This window comes from Felis catus, chromosome X, assembly GCF_018350175.1.
Source record: "Felis catus isolate Fca126 chromosome X, F.catus_Fca126_mat1.0, whole genome shotgun sequence".
NCBI lineage: Eukaryota > Metazoa > Chordata > Mammalia > Carnivora > Felidae > Felis > Felis catus.
In genome coordinates this window covers 48,755,720-48,774,370 of record NC_058386.1, presented here as the reverse complement: position 1 = coordinate 48,774,370, position 18,651 = coordinate 48,755,720, and the positions used below count along the sequence as shown (strand labels likewise).

The 18,651-nt window shown below is 38.5% G+C and overlaps 1 protein-coding gene across 1 annotated transcript in view; it reads right to left on the bottom strand.

Annotated features, from left to right (window-relative positions):
• KLF8 (Kruppel like factor 8) overlaps window positions 1-18,651 on the bottom strand; it is a 250,283-nt gene that overhangs the window by 36,837 nt on the left and 194,795 nt on the right. Inside the window, exon 3 of the mRNA XM_006943776.4 lies at window positions 1,269-1,830. Within this exon, the coding sequence (XP_006943838.1) occupies window positions 1,269-1,830 (562 nt within the window). The remainder of the gene's footprint in view (window positions 1-1,268; window positions 1,831-18,651) is intronic.

Here is an 18,651-nt window from a genome sequence, read left to right as displayed (position 1 = left end):
ACTCCAACTTCCCAATGTCCTTCCTAAGGCACAATATTGAAAACTGATTATAATTCTAGAGCTGTGGTGAAGCTAAATATTTTGAACCACTCAGGGGCTAAAATTTTCTTTGATCACTTCCAATTACAAACTAAAATAGATACATCTACAGAGATGAGAACTGGCTAGGAAATAGTGGTGAAAGAAGGACTTAATTTACTCCTTTCTGAATTCTGAACTTATTTTTTAAATTAAATAAAAAGGGAAGATTGCAGCATGTGAACTCTCTCCTATACAGGTTTTCAAGTTTGTTCATCAAAGTATTTGTTGCAAGACAACTACTATCTACCACCGGGTTGGGTTCTCTAGAGATGCACAAAGGGAAATAATATCGTTTCCTTCTCAAGGAATTTGCAATTCAGTTGAGAAGAATGCCCATACGCTTGTGACACAGGCAAATGAGAAAGTAAAATGGAGGATGATAGATGCCAAATGAAGGAGAGCACCGGGAAGATGTTAATGTTTCAAAGAAGACTATTTACCTGTTAAGGAAGAGAATAGTTATGGTATTGGGAGACACAGGTGCTAAGCCTGGCTAGAAATGTAGCACTAGAAATGTTCTTAACTTTTCCACAAAAGCATTCTTAATGGCATAGACAAATAAATGCATTTTGCTAGAAAATCCGAGTGTGTTCCTTAATAAGGTTAAAACTATTTTTGACATTTGTGTCTTATTATAAAAGGTCATTAAATTTGTACATTTTCTCTTTAATAAAATTTTTTAAATATGAAATGTGATTAAATTACTTGTTATCAAATAACATACAGAATACAGAAAGATACACAGTATTTTACTCAAAAATATGCATACCCCAGGGGTGCCTGGGTGGCTCAGTTGGTTGAGCATCCAACTTGGGCTTAGGTCATGATCTCACAGTTTGAGAGTCCAAGCCCCACATCAGGGTCATTATTGTGAGTGTGGAGCCCCCTTCAGATCTTCTAGCCCCCTCTCTCTGCCCCCCTCCCACTAACTCTCTCTCAAAAATAATAAATAAAAACTTAAAAATATATATGCATACCCCAATTTTAGAATCATGGACGAAACAAGAGAGTATTCATACTATATTAAGCACTAAAGAGACATGATAAAAACAGTGTTTACAAATAATTATTCTTGAAGCTGAGTGCAAGAATAATTGGAAGGGATGAAATTAAATAAAAGATAGAATAATTCTAAAAGAATAAATGGAGGAAGGTGAGGCCCAGGAAAAAGGGACACTGATGCTTACCTGATCCAGCACTTTTGCCATCTCCTCCAATGAGTGGGACTGTAATGGCTGCAGGGCCCCCATCAGCAGGCAAAGTAGTATACACCATGGGAAGTGACTGTACCACTACTGGGATGGTCTTTAGGCCACCCAACTTATTTGGCAGTCTGACTGAGGGGATGGTGTGAATCACATGAAAGATCTGCTGGCCACCAGTTCCTTGAGAGGAGGCCAGGATAGACCTTGGAGTCAGAACAGTAGGGATATTTACTGAAGTGCCTGTGTCAGACGTTGAAGTGGACACAAGTGTCTGGAGAGCAGGCTTTGGCTTGGGAGTGAATATTGGAGGTTGCAGCATGCTGGCAGGCTGGAGATGAGCCTTGGGCTTGTGAAAAGAGAGGTCAACTGGTTCCACCTGGGGCAGGTTGAAATCATTAGCCAGAAGTTCTTCTGGGGGCTCAATCTTGATTTCACTAAATAGTGCTGGGTTCTCCATGGGACTGGCATCTGGGAATGGTGGAGATGTCATATTCCCTCTATCTTCTGTCTTAAGAGGATCTCTGATATGAACAGAGCCAGTGACCTAGAATAAATAAATAAATGAAAGGTGCAAATATTCATTAACCTGAAAAGTCATGTGAAGAATGAAATCAAGAAATCTATATTTTCTTCTCATAGACACAATATATAGGGAGTTGAGAGAAATGAGGCAGGAGTATGAGGAAAAAGGAAAGGAAATGTTACTAAACACTAGTACCAGGCACTGTATCAGGCAACTGATACAAATTATTTCATTTAATCTTCATAATAACCCTGAAAGATTACTTAAAGTCAACATTTTCTGAATATCAACCATAAGTACTGTGCTAAGCTCAGTGACAACAAATGTGAGTAAGGGTCTAGCCACAAAGTGTATACTAACATACTAACTATAATGATAGAGTAATGTGAATAGCTTATAAGTCATACCATAAGTGATGCAGCAGATATACATTCAAGGCATTTAAGAGAAAGTAAAGGGAAAAATTCATTCTAGGCAAGATGAGAAAAGGCTTCAAGGAGGAAGAGCTATGATATATGGATCTTAGAGAATTAATAAGAATTATCTAGGCAGAAAATGAGTAAGAGAGATTTTTTGAGTCTATAGAGACATAACAAGAGACAATATTCTTAGGGAATAATGAAGCAGTATTGTCAACTGTATTATATGCAAAGCCAAAATGTGAAACTTCTACATTAAAAAAATATGAATTAAATGGTCACTTTATAGGTAATACATATTTGTAAAAACCCATAAAACTTCAATCTAATTTAAAACTTCCTAAAAATTCTATTAATGTAAATGTCAATGATATTTTGAACTGTGTCTGCCATTGCTAAGCAACACCCTGGTTCTTGAAGATGGCCTTGGAGATAGTGGTGCTACTTTATCCAGTTAACAAAATAAGACCTCATTCTCTCTCACAATTGGATTTGGTTTATAGCGGTTTTGAATTATGATACACGTTCAATAATTCATCCTTTATACAGAATAAAACTATCCTTTTTTTTTTACATTTGGAATATGATGGAAGGTTGAATTCAAAGAAAGGCTGGGTGATAAAGTATAATTCTTTCAAAGAGGGGAGTTACAAGTGCACAGCTATTTTGGTGGTAATTAACTAGCTTCAATGAAGGATAGATTGAAGGAAGAATAAGACTGCATTCAAAGGGACCATAAAGAGGGGGGTTTGCAAGATGGTGGCTTAAGAGGACGCTGGGCTCACCGCACGTCCTGCTGATCACTTAGATTCCACCTACACCTGCCTAAATAACCCAGAAAACCGCCAGAGGATTAGCAGAACGGAGTCGCCGGAGCCAAACGCAGACGAGAGGCCCACGGAAGAGGGTAGGAAGGGTGGCAAGGCGGTGCGCGCTCCACGGACTGGCGGGAGGCAGCCGGGGCGGAGGGGCGGCCCGACAGCCAAGCAGAGCCCCCGAGTCTGGCTGGCAAAAGCGGAGGGGCCTGACGGACTGTGTTCCCACAACAAGCGCGACTTACCTCTGGGAGGTCATAAGTTAACAGCTCTGCTCAGAAAGCGGGAAGGCTGGAGGACAAAGGGAGGGAGAGCTGCTGAGCCCCCTGACAACAGAGCTCAGTTTGGTGGGGAACAAAGGCGCTTGCCAGCGCCATCTCCCCCACCCATCCCCCAGCCAAAATCCCAAAGAGAACCAGTTCCTGCCAGGGAACTTGCTCGCTCCCCACAAACACCCAACTCTGTGCTTCTGCGGAGCCAAACCTCCGGCAGCAGATCTGACTCCCTCCCGCTGCCACAGGGCCCCTCCTGAAGTGGATCACCTAAGGAGAAGCGATCTAAGCCTGCCCCTCCTGCCCCTGTGCACCTTGCCTACCCACCCCAGCTAATACGCCAGATCCCCAGCATCACAAGCCTGGCAGTGTGCAAGTAGCCCAGACGGGCCACACCACCCCACAGTGAATCCTGCCCCTAGGAGAGGGGAAGAGAAAGCAAACACCAGTCGGACTGTGGCCCCAGCGGTGGGCTGGGGGCAGACATCAGGTCTGACTGCGGCCCCGCCCACCAACTCCAGTTATACACCACAGCACAGGGGAAGTGCCCTGCAGGTCCTCACCACACCAGGGACTATCCAAAATGGCCAAGCGGAAGAATTCCCCTCAGAAGAATCTCCAGGAAATAACAACAGCTAATGAGCTGATCAAAAAGGATTTAAATAATATAACAGAAAGGGAATTTAGAATAATAGTCATAAAATTAATCACTGGGCTTGAAAACAGTATACAGGACAGCAGAGAATCTCTTACTACAGAGATCAAGGGTCTAAGGAACAGTCACGAGGAGCTGAAAAACGCTTTAAACGAAATGCATAACAAAATGGAAACCACCACAGCTCGGCTTGAAGAGGCAGAGGAGAGAATAGGTGAACTAGAAGATAAAGTTATGGAAAAAGAGGAAGCTGAGAAAAAGAGAGATAAAAAAATCCAGGAGTATGAGGGGAAAATTAGACAACTAAGTGATACACTAAAAAGAAATAATATACGCATAATTGGTATCCCAGAGGAGGAAGAGAGAGGGAAAGGTGCTGAAGGGGTACTTGAAGAAATCACAGCTGAGAACTTCCCTGAACTGGGGAAGGAAAAAGGCATTGAAATCCAAGAGGCACAGAGAACTCCCTTCAGACGTAACTTGAATCGATCTTCTGCACGACATATCATAGTGAAACTGGCAAAATACAAGGATAAAGAGAAAATTCTGAAAGCAGCAAGGAGTAAACGTGCCCTCACATATAAAGGGAGACCTATAAGACTCCTGACTGATCTCTCTTTTGAAACTTGGCAGGCCAGAAAGAATTGGCACGAGATTTCAGGGTGCTAGACAGAAAAATATGCAGCCAAGATCCTTTATCCAGCAAGTCTGTCATTTAGAATAGAAGGAGAGATAAAGGTCTTCCCAAACAAAAACTGAAGGAATTTGTCACCACTAAACCAGGCCTACAAGAGATCCTAAGGGGGTCTGTGAGACAAAGGCCCAGAGACATCACTACAAGCATAAAACATACAGACATCACAATGACTCTAAACCCGTATCTTTCCATAATAACACTGAATGTAAATGGATTAAATGCGCCAACCACAAGACATAGGGTATCAGAATGGATAAAAAAACAAGACCCATCTATTTGCTGTCTACAAGAGACTCATTTTAGACCTGAGGACACCTTTAGATTAAGAGTGAGGGGATGGAGAACTATTTATCATGCGACTGGAAGCCAAAAGAAACCTGGAGTAGCCATACTTATATCAGACAAACTAGACTTTAAATTAAAGACTGTAACAAGAGATGAAGAAGGACATTATATAATAGTTACAGGGTCTATCCATCAGGAAGAGCTAACAATTATAAATGTCTATGCGCCGAATACCGGAGCCCCCAAATATATAAAACAATTACTCATAAACATAAGCAACCTTATTGATAAGAATGTGGTCATTGCAGGGGACTTTAACACCCCACTTACAGAAATGGATAGATCATCTAGACACACGGTCAATAAAGAAACAAGGGCCCTGAATGAGACATTGGATTAGATGGACTTGACAGATATATTTAGAACTCTGCATCCCAAAGCAACAGAATATACTTTCTTCTTGAGTGCACATGGAACATTCTCCAAGATAGATCATATACTGGGTCACAAAACAGCCCTTCATAAGTTTACAAGAATTGAAATCATACCATGCATACTTTCAGACCACAATGCTATGAAGCTTGAAATCACCCACAGGAAAAAGTCTGGAAAACCTCCAAAAGCATGGAGGTTAAAGAACACCCTACTAACGAATGAGTGGGTCAACCAGGCAATTCGAGAAGAAATTTAAAAATACGTGGAAACAAACGAAAATGAAAATACAACAATCCAAAGCTTTGGGACACAGCGAAGGCAGTTATGAGAGGAAAATACATTGCAATCCAGGCCTATCTCAAGAAACAAGAAAAATCCCAAATACAAAATCTAACAGCACACCTAAAGGAACTAGAAGCAGAAGAGCAAAGGCAGCCTAAACCCAGCAGAAGAAGAGAAATAATAAAGATCAGAGCAGAAATAAACAATATAGAATCTAAAAAAACTGTAGAGCAGATCAACGAAACCAAGAGTTGGTTTTTTGAAAAAATAAACAAAATCGACAAACCTCTAGCCAGGCTTCTCAAAAAGAAAAGGGAGATGACCCAAATAGATGAAATCATGAATGAAAATGGAATTATTACAACCAATCCCACAGAGATACAAACAATTATCAGGCAATACTATGAAAAATTATATACCAACAAATTGGACAACCTGGAAGAAATGGACAAATTCCTGAACACCCACACTCTTCCAAAACTCAATCAGGAGGAAAGAGAAAGCTTGAACAGACCCATAACCAGCGAAGAAATTGAATCGGTTATCAAAAATCTCCCAACAAATAAGAGTCCAGGACCAGATGGCTTCCCAGGTGAGTTCTACCAGACGTTTAAAGCAGAGATAATACCTATCCTTCTCAAGCTATTCCAAGAAATAGAAAGGGAAGGAAAACTTCCAGACTCATTCTAGGAAGCCAGTATTCCTTTGATTCCTAAACCAGACAGAGACCCAGTAAAAAAAAGTGAACTACAGGCCAATATCCCTGATGAATATGGATGCAAAAATTCTCAATAAGATACTAGCAAATCGAATTCAACGGCATATAAAAAGAATTATTCACCATGATCAAGTGGGATTCATTCCTGGGATGCAGGGCTGGTTCAACATTCGCAAATCAATCAACGTGATACATCACATTAACAAAAAAAAAAGAGAAGAACCATATGATCCTGTCAATCGATGCAGAAAAGGCCTTTGACAAAATCCAGCACCCTTTCTTAATAAAAACCCTTGAGAAAGTCGGGATAGAAGGAACATACTTAAAGATCATAAAAGCCATTTATGAAAAGCCCACAGCTAACATCCTCCTCAACGGGGAAAAACTGAGAGCTTTTTCCCTGAGATCAAGAACACGACAAGGATGCCCACTCTCACTGCTGCTGTTTAACATAGTGCTGGAAGTTCTAGCATCAGCAATCAGACAACAAAAGGACATCAAAGGCATCAAAATTGGCAAAGATGAAGTCAAGCTTTCGCTTTTTGCAGATGACATGATATTATACATGGAAAATCTGATAGACTCCACCAAAAGTCTGCTAGAACTGATACAGGAATTCAGCAAAGTTGCAGGATACAAAATCAATGTACAGAAATCAGTTGCATTCTTATACACTAACAATGAAGCAACAGAAAGACAAATAAAGAAACTGATCCCATTCCCAATTGCACCAAGAAGCATAAAATACCTGGGAATAAATCTAACCAAAGATGTAAAGGATCTGTATGCTGAAAACTATAGAAAGCTTATGAAGGTAATTGAAGAAGATTTAAAGAAATGGAAAGACATTCCCTGCTCATCTATTGGAAAAATAAATATTGTCAAAATGTCAATACTACCCAAAGCTATCTACACATTCAATGCAATCCCAATCAAAATTGCACCAGCATTCTTCTCGAAACTAGAACAAGCAATCCTAAAATTCATATGGAACCACAAAAGGCCCCGAATAGCCAAAGTAATTTTGAAGAAGAAGACCAAAGCAGGAGGCATCACAATCCCAGACTTTAGCCTCTACTACAAAGCTGTCATCATCAAGACAGCATGGTATTGGCACAAAAACAGACACATAGACCAATGGAATAGAAAAGAAACCCCAGAACTAGACCTACAAACGTATGGCCAACTCATCTTTGACAAAGCAGGAAAAAACATCCAATGGAAAAAAGACAGTCTCTTTAACAAATGGTGCTGGGAGAACTGGACAGCAACATGCAGAAGGTTGAAACTAGACCACTTTCTCACACCATTCACAAAAATAAACTCAAAATGGGTAAAGGACCTAAATGTGAGACAGGAAACCATCAAAACCTTAGAGGAGAAAGCAGGAAAAGACCTCTCTGACCTCAGACGTAGCAATCTCTTACTCGACACATCCCCAAAGGCAAGGGAATTAAAAGCAAAAGTGAATTACTGGGACTTTATGAAGATAAAAAGCTTCTGCACAGCAAAGGAAACAACCAACAAAACTAAAAGGCAACCAACAGAATGGGAAAAGATATTTGCAAATGACATATCGGACAAAGGGCTAGTATCCAAAATCTATAAAGAGCTCACCAAACTCCACACCCAAAAAACAAATAACCCAGTGAAGAAATGGGCAGAAAACATGAATAGACACTTCTCTAAAGAAGACATCCGGATGGTCAACAGGCACATGAAAAGATGTTCAGCGTCGCTCCTTATCAGGGAAATACACAAAGGTATCCCCTCACGCCAGTCAGAGTGGCCAAAATGAACAAATCAGGAGACTATAGATGCTGGAGAGGATGTGGAGAAACGGGAACCCTCTTGCACTTTTGGTGGGAATGCAAATTGGTGCTGCCACTCTGGAAAACAGTGTGGAGGTTCCTCAGAAAATTAAAAATAGACCTACACTATGACCCAGCAATAGCACTGCTAGGAATTTATCCAAGGGATACAGGAGTACTGATGCATAGGGCCACTTGTACCCCAATGTTCATAGCAGCACTCTCAACAATAGCCAAATTATGGAAAGAGCCTAAATGTCCATCAACTGATGAATGGATAAAGAAATTGTGGTTTATATACACAATGGAATATTACGTGGCAATGAGAAAAAATGAAATATGGCCTTTTGTAGCAACGTGGATGGAACTGGAGAGTGTGATGCTAAGTGAAATAAGCCATACAGACAAAGACAGATACCATATGTTTTCACTCTTATGTGGATCCTGAGAAACTTAACAGGAACCCATGGAGGAGGGGAAGGAAAAAAAAAAAGAGGTTAGAGTGGGAGAGAGCCAAAGCATAAGAGACTGTTAAAAACTGAGAACGAACTGAGGGTTGATGGGGGGTGGGAGGGAGGAGAGGGTGGGTGATGGGTTTTGAGGAGGGCACCTTTTGGGATGAGCACTGGGTGTTGTATGGAAACCAATTTGTCAATAAATTTCATATAAAAAAAAACAAAGGGACCATAAAGAAAGCAACAGGAATAATAATGGTGACATTTATGAAATGATTGTAAAAATTTGAATATTGGCTGGATTTTGGATGATATTAAAGAATTATTGTTAATGTTTATAGGTTTGATATAGGTTGTTGGAAAATGACAGTGGAGTAGGAGGACCCTAGGCTCTCTTCATCCCATGAATACAACTAGAATACTATCAAATCATCCTAAACACTCCAGAAATTGACCTGAAGACTGGCAGAACAAACTCCACAACTAAAGGTACAGAAGAGGCCACATTGAAGAAGGGAGGAAGGGTGGATACATGTTTTAAGACAGAAACAGATTGTGGATGTTGCAGTGGGGAGGGAGCCACAGTCACACAGGAGAGCAAGAGACAGACTAACATAGGGGGAGCTTAAAGCCTGGAGTTTTAAAGTCAGTTGGCTTGGCTGGGATGCAGCCCAGATGGCAATGTACTGCTCTTAGAGAGAAAGCAAGCAAACAACCCAAGAACATACAGCATGGAAACAGTGATTTGAAGAGCACCTGAGTTATAGAATGGGGAGGTTATTTGCTCATTTCAGAGTGCATCCCACAGAGGCAGCATCTATGGAGAGAGATTCTTGCAACAAAAAAATTGGGTGGAGCTATTTCCTACCCATTCTTCTTGGCATGAGCACAGGGCTACCAGTAGGAACAAGCCCAGCACCAATGCTCACTAACTTGTTTACACCAAGCCCCCCTCTCTGTGTTCCAGAAAACACCACCTCCCAGTATTTTCTGCCTCAGTCCCAGCACTGTATGCCCCCTACCCTAGAATACAGGCCCAAACCCTGGATTATACCCAGTGCCCCAGCTCAGGAGATTTGCAGAGTCTCAGTTCTATTCGTGGAGGTGACAGCTCTCATTTCACGAGCAGACCAGAGCATACCTAGTTAAAATGTGTCACATTCATTCCAGAGGCCAAATATTGCCCACAACAAGCAAAGAGAGCCTCTGGAACTACTGGCCTGAAGGATAAAGTGGCAGGGCAAAACAGCAGTGCACACGCAGCACACAATAGAAATACTCCCAGAAGTGCCTGGCCCTAGGGAACAGGACACTACATGGCAGGACATTATAAGTGACAATCTGAAGGTAGGTAACACAAAAGCAGTATAAACGACTATTTCTGTAAACAATAAGTCAAGGAACTCATGAAAGAAAACATCTAAAATATGACAACTTTTACCTTGAACATGGGGAGGAGAAGAGTAAAGAATGGGTTCAAACATAAATGACCATCGACTTAATATAGACTGCTATATGCGGAAGTAGTTATATACAAATAATGTTATATACAAATACCCACACATCAAAAATCACAAATACATATACAAAGAATAGAGAGAAATAAAGTCAAATATATTATGAAAGAAATTCAGCAAAGCATGAAAGAAAGGATCAAAGAAAATTTTCAGAAATAATCACATAACAAATAATACAATGACAATAAATACATATCTATCAATGATTACTCTGAATGTAAATGGACTAAACACTCCAATGAAAAAAAGCATAGGGTGATGGAATGGATTAAAAAAAATATGTCTATATGCTGCCTAAAAGAGACTAATTTTAGACCCAAAGACCCCTGCAGATTGAAAATGAGGGGACTGAGAAATATCATGAAAATACATGTCAAGAAAAGGCTGCAGTAGCAATACTTATATTAGAAAAAATAGACTTTATTTTTTAAATGTTTATTTTCAAGAGAGAGAGACAGAATGTGGGCAGGGGAGGTGTAGGGAGAGAAGGAGACACAAAATCCAAAGCTGAGCTGTCAGCACAGAGCCCAATGCAGGGCTCAAACTCATGAGCCACGCGATCATGAACTGACCCGAAGTCAGACACTTAACCAACCTAGCCACCCAGGCACCCCAGAAAAACTAGATTTTAAAACACAGACTGTAACAAGAGACAAAAAAGGACATATTAATAATAAAGAGGATAATCCAAAAAGAACATAAAATAATTGTAAATATTTATGCACCCATAGAAGCAACCATGTTTATAAAACAACAATAAACATAAAGGAACTAATTGATAATAATACAATGATGGTAGGGGATTTTAACAACACACTTACATCAATGGACAGATGATCTAAACAGAAAATCAACAAGAAAAAAATGGCTTTGAATGACACACTGGAACAGGACTTAATAGATATATTCAGAACATTCCATCCTAAGACATCAGAATACACACTCTTTTCAAGTGCACATGGAATATTATCCATAATAGAACTCTAAGTCACAAAACAAGCTTCAACAAGTCCAAGGATCAATGAAGTCATACCATGCAACTTTTCTGACCACAATGCTATTAAAATAGAATAAACCTACAATAAAAATCTGAAAGAACACCAATACATGGAGATCAAATAACATGCCACTAAACAATAAATATGTCAACCATGAAATCAAAGAAAAAAATGAAAACGTACATGAAAATGAAAAACAGAACAGTCCAAAGCCTTTGGGATACAGCAAATCAGTTCTAAGAGAGAAGTTTATAGCAATACAGGCTTACCTAAAGAAATAAGAAAAATATCAAATCAACAACCTAACCTTTCACATAAAGAAACTAGAAAAAATGAAAAAAAAAACCTAAACCAGGATAAAGGAGGAAATAATAAAGACTAAAGCAGAAGTAAATGACATGGAAAACAGAACAGCTCAATGAAACAGGAGATGGCTATTGGAAAAAAATCAATAAAGTTGAATCCCTAGCCAGACTTATCAAGAAAAAATAGAAAACTCAAATAAATAAAATCAAAACTGATGGAGAAATAACAAATAACACCACAGAAATATAAGCCATTATAAGAGAATATTATGAAAAATTGTATGCCAACAAATTGGACAACTTGGAGAAATGTATAAATTCCTACAAACATATAAATTATCAAGACAGAAACAGGAAGAAACAGAAATTTGAACAGACCAATAGCCAGCAAAGAAGTTCAACTAGTGTTCAAAAAACTCCCAAGAAACAAAAGTCCAGGAACAAATGGCTTCACAGGTGAATTCTACCAAACATTTAAAGAGTTAATACATATTCTTCTCAAAATATTCCAAAAAATAGAAGAGGATGGAAAGCTTCCAAATTTATTCTATGAAGTCAGCATTACCCTGATACCAAAACTAGATAAATATACCACTAAAAAAGAGAACTATATGCCAATATCCCTGATGAAAATAGATGCAAAAATCCTGAACAAAATACTAGCAAACTGAATTCAAGAATGCATTAAAAAAATCATTAACCACAATCAAGTGGAATTTATTTCTGTGTTGCAAGTGTGGTTCAGTATTTACAAATCAATAAATGTGATATATAAAAGAAAGGATAAGAACCGTATGATCATTTCAATAGATGGATAAAAGCACTTACAAAGTACAATATACATTCATGATAAAAATCCTCAACAAAGTAGATTTAGAGGGAACATACCTCAACATAACAGAGGCCATATATGAAGAACCCACAGCAAGCATCATCATCAATGGGGAAAAACTGAGAGATTGTCCCCTCAGGTCAGGAACAAGACAAGGATGTCCACTGCCACCACTTCTATTCAACATAATATTGAAAGTTCTAGCCACAACAATCAGACGACAAAAATAAATAAAAAGCATCCAAATCATTAAGGAAGATGTAAAACTTTTACAGATGACATGATACTATACACAGAAAACCCTGAAGACTCCACCAAAAGTTTTGCTAGAACTGATAAACAAATTCAGCAAGCTCACAGGGTACAAAATAAATGTAGAGAAATCTGTTGCAATTTTATACACCAATACTGAAGCAGCATAAAGAGAAATTAAAAAAACAATGCCATATACAATGGCACTAACAGTAAAAAGATACCTAGGAATAAACCTAACCAAAGAGGGAAAAGACATGTACTCTGAAAAAAAAAACTGATGAAAGTAATTGAAGATGACACAAAGAAATGGAAAAACATTCCATGTTCATGGATTGGAAGAACAAATATTGTTAAAATGTCTTTACTACCCAAATCTATCTACACATTTAATGGAATCCCTACCAAAATACCACCAGCATTTTTCACTCAGCTAAAGCAAACAATCCTAAAATTTATATGGAAGCACAAACGACCCCGAATAGCCAAAGTAACCTTGAAAAATAAAAGCAAGGCTGAAGACATCACAATTCCAGACTTCAAGTTATGTTACAAAGCTGTAGTCATCAAAATAATATGGTAATGACACAAAAATAGACATATAGATCAATAGAACAATACAGAAACCCAGAGATGAACCCACAACTATATGGTCAATTAATGTGGACGAAGCAGAAAAGCATATCCAATGGGAAAAAGCAGTCTCTTTAACAAAGGGGTGTTGGGAAAACTGAACAGCAGCATGCAAAAGAATGAAAGTGGACCACTTTCTTATACCATACAAGGAATTAATACAAACTGGATTAAAGACATACATGTGAGACCTAAAACCAAAAAATACTATAGAAGAACACAGGCAGTAACTTCTTTGACATAGGCCATAGAATCTTCTTTCTAGATATATCTCCTGAGAAAAGGGAAGCAAAAGAAAAATAAGCTTTTAGAACTAAATCAAAATAAAAAGCTTCTGAACAGCAAGGAAAATATCCAACCAAACTAAAAGGAAAACTATGGAATGGAAGAAGGTATTTGCAGATGACATATCCGATAAAGAGTTAATATCCAAAATATAGAAATAATTTATAAAAACTCAACACCCAAAGAACAAATAATCCAAATGAAAACTGGGCAGAAGGCATGAACAGAAATTTCTCCAAAGAAGACATCCAGACAGCCAACAGACACATGCAAATATGCTCAACATCACTTACCATCAGGGAAATGGAAATTACAACTGTAATGAGAAATCACCTCACACCTGTCAGAATGGCTAAAATCAACAACACAAGAAACAACAGTTGTCGGTGAAGATGTGACTAAAAAGGAACACTTGTGCACTGTTGAAAAGAATGCAAACTGATGCAGCCACTGTGGAAAACATTGTGGAAGTTACTAAAAAAATTAAAAATAGAACTACCCTATAATCTAACAATCATAATACTGGGTATTTACCCAAGGAATACAAAGACATTAATTTAAAGGGATGCATGCATCCTGATGCATATAGCAATATTATTTACAATAGCCAAATTGTGGAAGCAGCCCAAGTATCCATTGACGGATGAATGGATAAAGAAGAGGTGTTTTATATATATATATTTCAGCCATAAAAAAAGAATGAATGAAATATTCCTATTTGTATCAATATGGAAGGAGCTAGAAAGTTTAATCCTAAGTGAAATAAGTCAGAGAAAGACAAATACTACATGATTTCACTGATATGTGGAACTAAAGAAACACAACAAGCAAAGAGAAAAAAAAGAGAATGAGACAAATCAAGAAATAGACTCTTAATTATAGAGAACAAACTTATGGTTACAAGAAGGGATGGTGTGGGGGATGGGTTAAATAGGTGATGGGAATTAAGGAGTGCACTTGTCATGATGAGCACAGGGTGTTGGTAAGGAATTGTTGAATCACTATATTGTATATTGTACTAAAACTAATAAAACGCTGTATGTTAAAAATTAATAAGGAAATAAATAAAAATGAAAGCACATATCTTTAAAAAGGGGTTTGATAAAACATTACCGTTATGATTTTTAAAAATTTAGGTGAGAGTTAATAAAGGTCTGAACTCAGAAAATAGAGGGGTAAGTACAGGAAGTGTTCTCTGAGTTTGGCTTTATTCAAAAAACCCTCAGAGCATGCTGGGAGTGAGTATAGGCATCAAGAGATATCCATACTTTATCTACAGAATCTACCCAGCCTCCCATCTGTGTTTTCCCTCTACTGTGCTATGATACTCTTGGTTTCCTGATTTATAGGCCCAGACCCCAACTGAGGCCTTGTCTGTGGTCCAAGTATTGTTTCCAACTATTTCTGTAAGTCCTAACTTCTGTGATTTCCCCCATCATTTAACATACTTTTAAACCTATTTTTATTTCAGTATAGTCGACCCACAATATTACATTAGTTTCAGGTGTATAACATAATGATTAAACATTTCTATAAATTGTCCTATGCTCAGTGCAAGTGTAGCTACCATCTGTCACTAAGACACTATTATAATAACATTGACAACATTCCCTATGCTATACACTTTAATCCCATGACGAAAAGCCTGTATCTCCCATTCCCTTTCATCCATTTTGTCCATTTTCCCATTCCTCTCCTCTGGCAACTATCAGTTTGTTTTCTGTATTTATTGTTCCACATACATGTGTAATGTGATCTATCCCTCATAGGTGGATTCATTTCTTTCTTTTTTTTTTTTTTAAATTTTTTTTCAACGTTTATTTATTTTTTTTTGGGACAGAGAGAGACAGAGCATGAACGGGGGAGGGGCAGAGAGAGAGGGAGACACAGAATCGGAAACAGGCTCCAGGCTCTGAGCCATCAGCCCAGAGCCCGACGCGGGGCTCGAACTCACGGACCGCGAGATCGTGACCTGGCTGAAGTCGGACGCTTAACCGACTGCGTCACCCAGGCGCCCCAAGGTGGATTCATTTCATCCAGATAAGGAAGGCAGTAGAATCTTACTGGGGCGGGGGGAGATAAGGGATGGAAATTATAAAGAATGACTGTATTGAATTTAAAACTTCCTTATCCTCTGAATCTTTCAAATCTACTTGAGCTCCTATTTTTATCTACATTTCCCACTTGTCACTTAACCTGACAATCTCTCTTCCCAGATTAAAAGGCAGAACCCCAGGAATCTCTAAGGAACAGTAGGATAGCTGTTACTCAATCCACAGTTATTCATTTTATTGAAAAATACATTATTCAGGAAAATCCAAAACGGAAACTGACCAATAAGAATAAAGAAACTAAAGAACATATAGACTATTCTTTTTTTAAAATGTTTTTGAGCATAGTCGACATACAATGTTACATTAGTTTTAAGTGTACAACATAGTGATTCAACAAGTTTATGCTATGCTCACCACAAGTATACCTATGATGTGTCACCATACAACACTATCCCAATATCATTGACTGTATTTCTTATCTTGTGTCTTTTATTCCTATGAATTACTTATTTCATAATTAGAAGCCTGTATCTCCCACTCGCCTTCATCAACTTTGCCCATCCCTTACCCCACTCACCTCTGGAATCCATCAGTTTGCTCTCTGTATTTACAGGTCTGATTATGCTTTTTATTCATTTGTTTATTCGGTTTATTTTAGATTCCACATATGAATGAAATACAATATTTGTTTTTCTCACTCTGAGTTATTACACTTGGCATCACACCCTCTAGGTTCATCCATGATGTCGCAAATGGCAAGGCTTCATCCTTTTTCTGTGGATGCATAATATTCCCTTGTGTGTGTGTGTGTGTGTGTGTGTGTACCACATCTTCTTTTTTTTATTTATTTTTATTTTTTTATTATGAAATTTATTATCAAATTGGTTTCCATACAAAACCCAGTGCTCATCCCAACCGGTGCCCTCAATACCTATCACCCACCCACCCCTCCCTCCCACCCCCCATCAACCCTCAGTTTGTTCTCAGTTTTTAGGAGTCTCTTATGTTTTGGCTCCCTGCCTCCCTAACCATTTTTTTTTCTTCCCCTCCCCCATGGTCTTCTGTTAAGTTTCTCAGGATCCACATAGGAGTGAAAACATATAGAATCTGCCCTTCTCTGTATGACTTATTTCACTTAGCATAACACTCTCCAGTTCCATCCATGTTGCTACAAAAGGCCATATTTCATTTTTTCTCATTGCCACGTAATATTCCATTGTGTATATAAACCAAAATTTCTTTATCCATTCATCAGTTGATGGACATTTAGGCTTTTTCCATAATGTAGCTATTGTTGAGAGTCCTGCTATAAACATTGGGGTACAAGTGTCCCTTTGTATCAGCACTCCTGTATCCATTGGGTAAATTCCTAGTAGTGCTACTACTGGGCCATAGGGTAGGTCTATTTTTAATTTTCTGAGGAACCTCCACACTGTTTTCCAGAGTGGCTGCACCAATTTGCATTCCCACCAACAGTGCAAGAGAGTTCCCATTTCTACACATCCTCTCCAGTATCTATAGTCTCCTGTTTTGTTAATTTTAGCCACTCTGACTGGCGTGAGGTGATATGAGTGTGGTTTTCATTTGTATTTCCCTGATGAGGAGGGACGTTGAGCATCTTTTCGTGTGCCTGTTGGCCATCTGTGTGTCTTCTTTAGAGAAGTGTCTATTCTTGTTTTCTGCCCGTTTCTTCACTGGATTATTTGTTTTTCGGGTGTGGAGTTTGGTGAGCTCTTTATAGATTTTGGATACTAGCCCTTTGCCCGATATGTCATTTGCAAATATCTTTTCCCATTCTGTTGGTTACCTTTTAGTTTTGTTGATTGTTTCTTTTGCAGTGCAGAATCTTTTTATCTTCATGAGGTCCAAATACTTCATTTTTGCTTTTAATTCCCTTGCCTTTGGGGATGTGTCAAATATGAAATTGCTGCAGCTGAGGGAAGAGAGGTTTTTCCCTGCTTTCTCCTCTAAGGTTTTGATGGTTTCCTGTCTTACATTTTGGTCCATTATCCATTTTGAGTTTGTTTTTGTGAATGGTGTAAGTAAGTGGTCTAGTTTCATCCTTCTGCATGTTGCTGTCCAGTTCTCCCAGCACCATTTGTTAAAGAGACTGTCTTTTTCCCATTGGATATTCCTTCCTGCTTTGTCAAAGATTGGCTGGCCATAATTTTGTGGGTCTAGTTCTGGGGTTTCTATTCTATTCCATTGGTCTATGTGTCTGTTTTTGTGCCAATACCATGCTGTCTTGATGATTACAGCTTTGTAGTAGAGGCTAAAGTCTGGGATTGTGATGCCTCCTGCTTTGGTCTTCTTCTTCAAAATTACTTTGGCTATTTGGGGCCTTTTGTGGTTCCATATGAATTTTAGGATTGCTTGTTCTAGCTTCGAGAAGAATGCTGGTGCAATTTTGTTTGGGATTGCAATGAATGTGTAGATAGCTTTGGGTAGTGTTGACATTTTGACAATATGTATTCTTCCAATCCATGAGCATGGAATATTTTTCCATTTCTTTATATCTTCTTAAATTTCCTTCATCAGCTTTCTATAGTTTTCAGCATACAGATCTTTTACATCTTTGGTCAGGTTTATTCCTAGGTCTTTTATGCTTCTTGGTGCAATTGTGAAAGGGATCAGTTTCTTTATTTGTCTTTATGTTGCTTCATTATTAGTGTGTAAGGATGCAATTGATTTCTGTACATTGATTTTGTATCCTGAGACTTTGATGAATTCCTGTATCAGTTCTAGCAGACTTTTGGTGGAGTCTATCAGATTTTCCATGTATAATAATCATGTCATCTGCAAAAAGCGAAAGCTTGACTTCATCTTTGCCAATTTTGATGCCTTTGATGTCCTTTTGTTGTCTGATTGCTGATGCTAGAACTTCCAACACTATGTGAAACAACAGTGGTGAGAGTGGGCATCCCTGTCGTGTTCCTGATCTCAGGGAAAAAGCTCTCAGCTTTTCCCCATTGAGGATGATATTATCTGTGGTCTTTTCATAAATGGCTTTAATGATGTTTAACTATGTTCCTTCCATCACGACTTTCTCAAGGGTTTTTATTAAGAAAGGATGCTGAATTTTGTCAAATGCTTTTCTGAATCGATTGACAGGATCATATGGT